This window comes from Gavialis gangeticus, unplaced genomic scaffold (genome assembly GCF_001723915.1).
Source record: "Gavialis gangeticus isolate Ggan-Ray unplaced genomic scaffold, GavGan_comp1, whole genome shotgun sequence".
Lineage (NCBI taxonomy): Eukaryota > Metazoa > Chordata > Crocodylia > Gavialidae > Gavialis > Gavialis gangeticus.
Window position 1 is genome coordinate 25,029,285 of NW_017728993.1, and position 11,617 is coordinate 25,040,901.

General features: G+C 42.2%; 1 protein-coding gene across 1 annotated transcript in view; it reads right to left on the bottom strand.

The window, feature by feature from the left end:
* MAST2 (microtubule associated serine/threonine kinase 2) overlaps positions 1-10,744 on the bottom strand; it is a 242,575-nt gene extending 231,831 nt beyond the window's left edge. Inside the window, exon 1 of the mRNA XM_019501382.1 lies at positions 8,898-10,744. Within this exon, the coding sequence (XP_019356927.1) occupies positions 8,898-8,936 (39 nt within the window). The 5' untranslated portion in view covers positions 8,937-10,744. The remainder of the gene's footprint in view (positions 1-8,897) is intronic.
* Between the last annotated feature and the right edge of the window lie 873 nt (positions 10,745-11,617).

Genomic DNA, 11,617 nt, shown 5'->3' on the forward strand with positions numbered 1-11,617 from the left:
CCTGACCGAACAAAAAAAAAAAAAAAAACGCGAACTTAATCCGATGGAAGCATTCATGTGAACTGTTACATTACTGTAAATCAAATGAAACTGGAATTAGCCTTATGTTGCACTGAAAAGCTAACAAAGCCAATGTCTGCATAAGCTTAGTGAATAAATAGTATCCATTTTTTACATCAGGATCATGAATAAAATTGTGAAACTAATTTAAAGTTAGAGGAAGAAATCCATCTAGTCCCACGTTAAAACGAGAGCCCTCCTCCCACGATATACGTGGATGTCTGAGGCTTTGTATGCTGTCAGTCTTCATTAGTACTGGCAGCGCTGTCACTTTGAAGTAAAAATGCTTTGTAATAAACTTTCCAAATGGATGGTGATTTCACAGCTCATAAACCAAGCTGACTTAAGGAAGTTTGCAGCACGTTATTTACACTATAAATATAGCGTTTTGACAGACTAGAAATATGTACTTTAACTTCCTCAAGTGTGATTAGCTACATTAAATTAGTCAAATAAAAGGGATCAGTTCCACATCATTTGAATTTTCCTTGTTTACTGGCTTTCAAAGCAGCTTCGTTCTGTTCAGGGTTCTCTCTCAGCTCTGCACAGACGCTCGTGTCTTTGCCAATAAAAGGCGTACTCGTTGCCTGCAAGGCAGACAACCAAGGCAGGACAACGGATCATCTGCAAGGTAGGCATCTAAGGAAGGAAACCGAACAGTAAAATCAGTGGCCATAGAGAAGGGCGAGAAGGGACTTCCAGAGGTCATCTAGCCCAGGGGCCCACAGATGACGGGTTGAATACCACTGATCTAGTCTGACCCCCTGCCTGACAGCACAGCACCCCATCCAGACCATCCCAAACAACCAGTCTAAACTCTACATAAGACTGCCTTCAACCCTGACACAACTCAGACCTACCACCCTAACCTGCCACAGGTAAAGCAGGGGAACCACAGCAGCCAACGTCCAGGAATAGTGTCAATATATGCTCAAGAGGTCCCAGGTACAGGGCCATGACACCCGCTACAGAGCAAAGCCAAAACCTCCGCAGTCTGTACCAATCTGACCGGGGAGTAAAATTCCTTCCTAACCCCAGATATAGAGATCAGTCTTCCTAGCACCCCTTCTTCATCGTCTATGGAAGTGTGATTTCTGGGTAGTTTAGCATCAGAAGGAAAGTTGTGGTGGTAACAAGAGATGTAGACAAACAGCAAGTGTCAACACAACACACCATGTACAGACACCCATACCAGAAACAGAATAACCGCATTTGAACTGTGGGCAGCTCAGGCTAATGTACTCTGCTTCTTAGCAAGGTCAGACTAGCTAGGGTATCTGCAGAGCACCGCACTGTACTGTGCAGATGATCATAAATCTCTACACTATGCCCATTCTTTAAAATAAGCCCCACCGGAGGACTTAATAGGATACAGCAATGTAAGAGTGATGTTGTATGATGGTCCAGAAATGATGTGAGGGGCAAGGATTTCTTATATTGGACCTACTCCATTTAATAAGACACACTTGGGAGAAGGAAACACAATACCATTTCCCACCTCTACATAGCTGCCCTCAGATTTCCCAGACATACATCAGCTGCCATCACGCTACAGTTTATGAAGTGCTAGATTCTCGTTCCTAAAATCCTAAAACACTTCCTTCGCACCCATCACTCCAGAACATCACCGGCAAACTTTAGGAGCCCCGGGAGTACTCGTATGACACGAAATCCTCCCGTCACAAAATGGAACAACAACAAAATCACAAGGAAAGTATTAGTATGCACTTGCAAACTAATGCATTGTAATTTCCTCTTGACCTTTAACAGACTGCCCTTTGACCTCTTGATGTAACAGCAGTTACCTGAATTTTACTGTTCATCATCACTAGCTGGCAAACAGATTTGAGGGGTCCAGAGATGCAGCATATTTACCATTTATTAATTAAAGTATAACGTGTAGACAATATTTGCCCCAGGACAATATCGGTAATTTCTTTTAAATTTTTCATGTCATGTATTTAATTAATTGCCCGTTAGAACAATCACTACGTTTCAGCTCTCTTAATCTGCCCGTCTCTTCAAGACCACTAATATCGTCAGCGGAGATGATAAAGAGTATCAAACAGTACTCTATAAACACTTCCTACGCTGATGGCATTAGCCTAAAATCAAAATATATGCTGTTTCACTGCAGGACATTTCCTCTCATTAAAGTGGCAAGTGGGACTGCTTATGAAGCAAGGACTGTTAGAGAAAAGCAAATTAAAAAGCTGGCCTGGGAGCATGGCAGCAGCATGCTCTGCTGTCAAGTGAGAAACCTGGCTTCTCTTGTAAACTTGGGCTTTCTGGCACGACTCAGGGAGAGTCTGTGGCGACATTAATACCAGTGATGCATCCTACATGGCTGGTGGCTGAGAAGGGTGGCAGCCATTCTGTCTACGCAGCAATGTCAGGGATTGCCAAAGGCACCGAGGGCTGTTCACCACATTCTTCTGGCAACAAACATGCCCGTCATGCTGATACCCTCTAACCACTACGGTAAAGAAAAGAAAAAGATACCCCTGCCTGTCCTGCCCCACTTCCCCTCCCTGCCCAAGAAATACCCCTGCTATAGTCTACTATCTCACAAAGATACACATGCTTAGAATAGCCTCTATAATCCAATGCAGAGAGCTGCTGCTGAAAAAAGTTCTTCTTTAAATAAGAGAATTGGCCACTGGCATTTCAATTCTTCACCGGAGTTGAAAGTAGAGCACTTGGCTCTGATACCCAACTCCTCATGAAGGAAAAATGAAGTCAACACACCTTTAGCAAATTATTAGAGCAGTCATCCTAACAACAAATACTCTGGGGACGGCAGCTAGCAGGTATTTTTTCTGCCCTGGTAACATATTTGACTTTTTTTCCCATTCCAGCCTTTGTGAGCATTTCTTACTGTGCACGGTATTTTCTCAGTCCATTTTCTAATTCCCAAAGTAAATGGCACAAGTGTTTGCTCCTTTTCATAGTTCAACTTCTCATCCTGTTTGATCCCACAATCAGCTAGAGATCCTAGCCCTGCAACCCAAACCCCTGATGAGGACTCATCCATGCAGACACCCACCAGAGTGGAAGACATTCTTTACAGCTACAAACTTTCATTGCAAGAGTAAGAACATCCCCCATCAGCGATAACATCTCCGCTTCCTTGGCTATTCCAAACCAAGATTACAAGTCATTTGTGGGGTGGTGAGTTTAGTATCCCTTTCTGCAGCATTACCTGAATTACATTTTTAACAAAAATCAGAAGCAAGCAGGATACTAAAATTGCCAAGACGTGTATGCATGAGTAGCTGCTTAATCATATTTCCCAAATTTTTCTCCTTGCTTACATCCACCTTTTCTTCCTCACCAGTGCAAATACCTTCAGTGTATTTCTATGACATTAAGATTGGAGCCGTTTCAACAAGGATCTGATCTATTGTTCCAATTAAGTTCCTGGTGAGCTTGAGAGTTACAAATGAACATTTAAAAAAATGGAATTATCCTGGCCAGGAAACATTTCTCTTTAATAAGTCTCTTTTCCAAGTTTCCAGCCATGTGAATATCCTCCTTTATGGATAATTATAAATGTTTATTAGAAATAAGAAAAAAAAAAATCATATGGCTAGTTCCAAAATTTCAAATATAGCTTCATATTCATATTTACCAGTGTTTCCTCATTGGGGCAACTTTGAGCAAATTCTTCTTAACCCAGAGTTACGTACTGAAATTCAGTTTCAAGAGGTATTCCCATTAAGAATGTTATTTTGAGTTACTCATTAATATGAAATAGTTGACTAAACTAATTAAGAGAAAACACAGTCATGGTTGATAGGACTTAAATTAAACAGGTTGGCTTTGTTTGGTTTCCACATGCGAACAATGAAGCTGTTCTAGAAATATGAAATAAACTACAGCAGTGATCACAAAGAAAGCCAGTGCTGAACTCTGATTGCTGGCGGTACAGACATGAAAAATGGCATGTTATCTATATTACAGATTTTTACAGGCTAAGATTTCAAAAAAATAGTATTTACAAAAATGATACTTGTTAAGACCACTGAAATTTAAAGTATCTTCACCATTTCTCTTCAATACTATCTTTTTTTAAGAACTCTATAAATAAAAAGTTCATGATAACAGTACTCCTAACTTGTCAAATTAAACAAAATGTTCCTGTAACAAATTCTGACAGTTTAATATTTCTAAATATAAACTCTAGGTCCCAAATAAAAAATAAAATGTAATCACAACCATAGGCAACAGTATGCTACAACAGAAACTTTAGAAGGGCATAGTAAATGAAGCATTAAGAACCTTACATTTAGTCACATTCATCATCTTAACTCATAAAAGCAATTAGCAGCAGCTTATTCTGCAGGGGCACCTACCACTAAAAGGATCTCCATTTTAAATGGTGGTTGTTTCATTTTTGGCTTTCCGTGATCATACACTGCATTCTTAGATTTCAGGATTCCTCCTGCTAGTCTCTAAGGGCATTTTTACACGTGCTCTGGTCGGGGGTAGTAAAGGGGGGCGGGGAACCCCTGTAATTAGAGGGGCTCCAGGAGCCACTCTCATTAAAGCACTACAGCATCTCATGTATCAGCATCCCTGTGCTTCAAAAGGGTGGCGGGGGTGCCTGAACTGAACTCCCGCTGCCCTTTTTAAGCACAGGAACGCCGATACACGAGACGCAGGAGGCTGCTGGAGCGCAGTAATTGCCATGCTCCAACCGACTTGATCAACTGAGGCCGCTCTGACGCACTCTAATTACAGCGCACTGGAGCAGCCTCTGTGCTCGTGTACCGGCGCCCTAAGGCGTGGCCCGGCCCTGCCTTCTTCCTCCTATATGTTACCCTATTTATCTACAAGCATCTAAATCTGAGCCTCTTTCCTTGCAGCAGAGGACTTAATGAGACTCCATTTGAATCCTGCACTTATTTACTGGCACTGAAGACTATTCTTGCATCTCCCCATTCCCCCCCACAGGAGCGAAGGAAGTTTTTGTTGGCTTCTCTTCACAAGCTTGCTGGCCTAGGAAACACAAGAGAACCCAAATCCAAAATCAGGCCTGGAGGCCAGTGCAGAACATTTCTCTGAGACCAGCCCCACATCTGCTGCTGTCTACAGAAGAAGCCATCTAACACTCTGCAAGGCTGACACACAGGGTGCACCATTTAGTACATAGAAACCAAGAAACTCACCAAAATGACAGCACAGAAAACTTATGAATGGCACCCACAAGCGTTTAAAAAGCCATGAAAAATAAAGTTTTGTTCCAAATAAACCAACACTGGATTTCTCCTGGGGATTTGGTGGTAGTAGTTTCCATAGCAACACCTATTTATTGCAGCTGGCAGTAAAAAAAAAAAAAAGCCTACACCAGGCTAAAAAAATTGAAAATAAGTTTTCAAAAGAGATGTATTTATACCTATGTGACACACATTTTGATTCTTAGTCTTTCAATTTCCCATCATCATCCATTTCTAAAGAGTTATAAGTGAAGTGAAAATGTATCCTGAGCCTAAATCTAGTTCATAGCAGTGATTTACAATTTGCTCTGGAGGGTGGCATGGTGAAAGTAGATGTACCAATTTTATGTAGTAATGGCATGCAATTTTATTATTAGTTTACTAATGGCATGTCTTAGTGCAGGGGCATCAAACACACAGCCCACAGGCCAAACCCAGCTCATTGGGGGTCCAGGGTATCTGGGGATGTGGCTACTAGCCCCGCTGCGACTGCCACTAGTCCTGCTTGTGCAATCCAGCAAGGAGCCCCACAGCCTGGATCCAGCCTGGGGCACAGGGTAGGTTTGATACCCCGGCCTTAACAACCTATTTGCTCATAAATAGGTCCACTTATGCAATAATGTTTTGCAAATGGCTTCATCAGTTTTTCTCAACCTAGAGTTAAACACAGGTTAATATGACCAACATTTATAAAAGACTGTTTTGAGCACTCAAAATCTAGGACCAGGCATCAGCTGCAAGTCCCCTAAACAGTATTTGACGGTATCCCGGCCATGAAGTAATTAAGGTAACCAAACTACTGCCTACATCACTAAGCAATTCTCTAGCATCTCCCAAGTTTAGCACAGACCCACCACATGCAGTGGTTGATAGCAGCACACCCTGGTCAGATCATCTAACAATAACGACCACCATTATTCACGTTTCTGAAAATAAATAAATTGCTGCTAAGCTTTTTTTTTAAAAGAAAATATTGTTGCAGTGATTTCCATGTTTTGCTGCTCACCCTCTCTCAGAAGAAGAGCCTACTTCCTTGTGAGGGGCATCACTAAGATTTGAGAGTTTTAGCCACTATTAACATTTATACTTGAAGTTGACTTGACACTGAAGCTGCTGGGTGCCTTGCAGCACATGCAGCATTTCAAAAGGACTAGATTCACAAATTATGCACCTTTGAAAGCACAGCACATGCAACCCCATTAAGTGATGGCAACACCCAAGCATGTGTGGACACACTTAACACATAAACACAACAGACAAATCCATGTATTCTAGATTGCACAGGTGATGACCATCAGGCTGCAAACCTGAAAACTGAGCTATCACGCTCCCACTCTTACCATGCGTTACTTGTGTCTATTGGTACAGCTCTGTGGAATAGGACCCATGACGACTTGGGTGGAGGAGGAGGACACACTGTGGGCAGGTCTACACATGCGTTTAAGTGCTCTTAAATGGCATGTGCGTTGCTTAACAAGCAGTAAGTGGCTTTAGACAGGTGGATACACTTGCAGGCATTAAAGCGCATTAACGCTCTGTGAGAGGATTGACCTGGGACTAAAGTTGGTCCCAAGTCAGTGCACACACACAGTGTTAATGCACTTCAGTGCATCCAGACAGGCATTAATGCACTTTAACTATTCGTATTGGTAGGTATCAAATTTAGGCACGAAGGGCATTTATACACATATTTTTTGATCCCGTGATGCAGCGGAGATCTGCTGCTTCAGAGCAGACTCAAGTGGGTCTGCTCTACACACAAGCTGACGTGCACTGCGCAGCATCACATGCAGTTGTATAAGCGGCAAAATGCATATCAATGTGCAGAAAATGGCGGCAGTGCACTTTTGCACTAAAATACCTATGTGTTTTAGTTCAAAAGTGAGCCACCACCATTTTCTCAGCACTGACATGCATTTTGCTTGCATATATAAAAATGTTCTGTTTTTGTATTTCCTTGGCACGCCCCCTTGAAACACTGCCATCTCGAGTTAAATTCTTCAGCATAATAATTGCACTGCACATCTAGACTCCAACCAAAATATTTTTCACTATGCAAGAGGTCCTTCCATTGCATTTTGTGACAACACAGGACACAGTATATTGAAATACAGTAAATATCATTTCACAAGAGCAAAATGCAAGCATGTGTTAGATAAGTCTCTCTAGTCTTTGGCATGTCATGTGCAAAACCTGTTTATTTAGATAACAGTATTTTCCAATATATTTAGATTACACTAAAATACAAATTAAATGAAAAAACCTATCAAATGTTTTAATTGGTGTTCAAGTAACTCGGTAAATAGTATATGACAAGACAGTATACCACAGAGAATTTCTGGCTTAAGGAAAGCTAAACAATCAGAATACAGGATGAATTAATTTTCTGTCAAAAGTGGTTTCTGTGTTCACACACGCAGCCTTGCTCGCGACAAGATTCCAGCTGCTTCAAGTTAATGAAAATAAATTGTAAGTTTATTATAAGCCAAGCTTTCTCAATATGTTATTAAATTGAAGTCACCAGTAAATTAAGTGCAACTAAATCATTTGGGGAGGGAACATAACGTAAACTTGTACAGTAGTTCAAAGAATCCCCCATACTAGATGGAGTATATTCAGTCTCAAATCAGTCAGGAAGGTTAGAGATCTATGAATAAGTCAGAATATAAAGAAAATGAAAATATACTTTTACTGAAAAAATAAAACACGCAGGCGAAAGATAGCTAACTAGTGCAGCAAAAGTTAAAAGACTTCTTTCAAACAAAGAGGTAGCTAGAGATGCTTATATGTAAGCTTTGGTAACATAATTTATTATACATACAGCTAAAAAAAAGTGATGTTTACTATTCATCCTACTGTTTAATTACTTAAGGGTCACAAACCAATTCTACCCTACATAAATATTTCCCCAGCACTCAAAGAATGGATTGTATTACACCAAAAAAAGCATAGTGATAACAGACACAAAAAAGAAACCTTACTTTATATCCACTTCACATGTAGGCATTTAGAGCTCAGTGATTTCCAACTGCTTTAGCCAGTACAAATCAGTTCAGCCTCCGTGCTCCACTAACGCTGACAAATGCATTAAACTGTTACACTGCCTGTTACCATCTAGTGACAAGTCATTGCAATGTGGGGACTACAAAATGTTGCACTTGTACATTGAACAAAGTTCAGCAGGAAAAAGCAGGAACTACTAGCAGTACATAGCAGTATTAACAGTACTAAAGTCACTCACAACCCTTTCTAAAATGATCTTTACTGCATAACTGTTTTGCAGATAGACTAATGAGCACTTAAAGTAATAAATAAGCACACCTTTGAAATGCTTCAAAATTTTTTATCAGGTTTTAGCTTATTTATATACAAAGTTATAAATAAAACTAACTTGTTTAAAAGTCAGTGATTTAATCAACACAAACTAGAAAACTTACCACAAAATGCCATTTCTGACTATAAAATGCACAACAGATGAAAACAGAAGAATGCCAAATTTCAGCTTCACGTACGTGCTTTCAGTCAGCTAGACTAGTTTTGATGGACTGCTGTCATTTTTAAAAAGGACCACAAACCAGCTCCCCTGGAAGAGGAAATGTCTGAGACCTTCTTGCTTACCTGTAACCCTCTCCTTCGCAGAATGCTTGAATCATCCATATTTGCACTCCCAGCTGTTCCCAGCTACCAGCTCCTTCTGCCGATGACTTGCTTTTGGCTAGTGCTCCTCTGTCAAACTTGCAAAGAAGCCCATTATTTCCAACGTTTTCTCTCAGTCTCTAAAAATAGGACATGATCTTGCATTTGCCTCTCATAAAGCACTGCAGCCACTGCGTCTGATGAGCTAGCTGTATGTATTTCTGCCTGCCTCCTTTTGGCACTTTTAAGTCACATTTCAAAAGCCAGGAAGATTGGGAAAAAAAGATCTGCTTCAAGTTTAGATGTCTTTTCTCCCCCATGCACTTGTCTGCAGGTAAAACTGCGTCATACAACCAAGTCTTAACAGAAGGAAAAAAAGGAGGAAATTAATGCAGATTTTCTTCTCATGTCTTGGCTTTCCTTCAATTTACCTGTTCTGTTAAAAAGGCTAAGTAAACTACCACAGCTGCCTTCAGCTAGTGTTTGCAATAAGCTCATAAAATCCAGGTCACATTCCCTTTTCAAACGCACACTGTTGCACTTTGCTTAAAAACCACTGTGCTACACCCCCCACACCACCCCCGGACAGTATTACCAATTTAAAAAAACCCCAATGATAAAACGAGAGGTGCCAAACATGAAGATGTCCTTATCCTTCGTACGGCAAAGCAAACGTCAGATTCTTCAGATCCTGGAGCACGTTCTTTTGTTTCTTCTACCCAGGAACCACGCTGCCTCTCAAGCGTGGCAGGCACGGCGCATTCTTTCTTCCGCGCCTTAGTTCAGTGCCGAGGATCTTGCTACTCTTTTATGCGCTGAAGGGTCGGGAGCACGTGCTGCGAGTTCTGAACATGCAAGAATTCATTCATTCATCTATTCAGCATTGACAACGCTGTCACAAGAAGCCCTTCCCTTTTCGTCACCCGTGTATAAGTGCTGTGTTACAAAGAAGGCAGCGCTCAGTTGAGGCTTTTTCAGCCTATTTTATAGTTCCTTTTTCTCCACAGTCTGCCATCTTCATACAGATGGCTAGAACTGTCAAGAATGCTTCAAGTGATTGTGTGTAATATCAGTCGCATTTTAAAATTGAAGCGTTAAATGCATATTCAAGAGCAGTGAAAATGCGCTTTCTTCCAGCGCACACTTGAATGAAAGGTAAAAAGCTAAATAACACGGGGTGAAATAACAATGAGTCTCTTAAAAGAAGTTTTGCCATATATGCTGCCTCTTTAAAAAATGAGCGAACTATCCAAATAAATGAAAATGCTGTAGACTATAAGCTCTCAGTGGCAGACAATGAATTCCACCTCCCGAGCGAAGACAATGAATTGATCACCTCCAGACCAAACGAACCGGCTACCTCCCAATCAAAGCATACTACCCCAGGATCTAGTGACAACTGCTGTATGTAAATACCACAGGAAAAAAAACCTCAGCAACTTCATCCTCTGAAGGATCCCACTAGGTATTTATAGGGAAATTTTGGATTCCACAAAGAACTGGGCATCTGAGAGATCTGCTCACACCTCCCAGTGAGCATTAATGCAGCAGTAATGAGACCCGACTGTAGGCTGCCTCCCACCACTTGATGAAGAACTCATGTTCCCACAGTTATGACAGCTGCAACCAAAAAAAGAGGAAAAAGTCTCAGTAAAAGCACTCGGGCTGACAGTGCTTACAAGAATGGATATTTACGTGGGAAACTTTAGCCGATCTTCATGCTAAGTGACTCCAAGTCACGTGAGCGAACCACGTCGCTGTGAAGTGAGCTGAAAGCAAACTCGGCTCCATTCACAGGGGTCCTTCCGATCCTTGGCTGAGCCAGTGTGGGCGAGTCGCTAATGAATCCTCGTCTTGCCGATACCTTCTTCCATCTGCCGTTTTAAACAGCTGAATGCTGAACTAGGTCTGCCGAGTCTTTGTGAGCTACCCGACAGGACAACCAACCACATGCAGGCTGAGCAGGCAGCTTATTTGCATAGAGTATCCTGTACAATGTGAAAGCCGTGCACGAGTGGAAACGGCTCAATCAGCCACTGGATTTTAAAGGAACAGGATCCTCGTCAAATAGACAGAACTGGCAAAACACAAGGACCTTTTCAGAAAGACTAAACAGCAGTCAATTGTTCAGTGACAGCCATATTCAGAGTTAAAATAAGGAAGTTCTGTGCTGCAGTGTAAGTGCTACTCTTGTGATAGGATTTATATTTATGATGCTATAAAGCAAAAGTGCTTACCCCCGCAGCCAGTGGGCCAGCTCTGGCTCCCGGCACCGTCATCCAGTCCGTGGGGAGCCCTGCCAGCCTTGTGTGTGAGACTGGGCACGCAGGATGGCACAGGGCCTGAGCTGGCATGTGGGACTTGACAGGGGTGGAGCAGGGTCCCAGAGCTTGATCTCAGCACATGGAGCTGGGCAGGAGCAGTGCTGGCCCCAGAGCCCAATCCTGGCGTATGAAGCCAGGGCAGGGGTGGCACATGGTGCCCAATGCAGCGCACAAGAACAGGCAGGGACAGCACAAGACCCCAGAGCCCAACCCCAGCACGCGGAGCTGGACAGGGGCAGCATGGGGCCCTGAGCCCAATCCCAGCAAACGGGACCACGTGGAGTTGACATGCAAGGATGGCGCTGGGCCCAATCTGGCCTGCAGGCAAGCACCTTGCCATTCATTTGGCCCCTGGGGCCAAAATCATGAGCACCACTG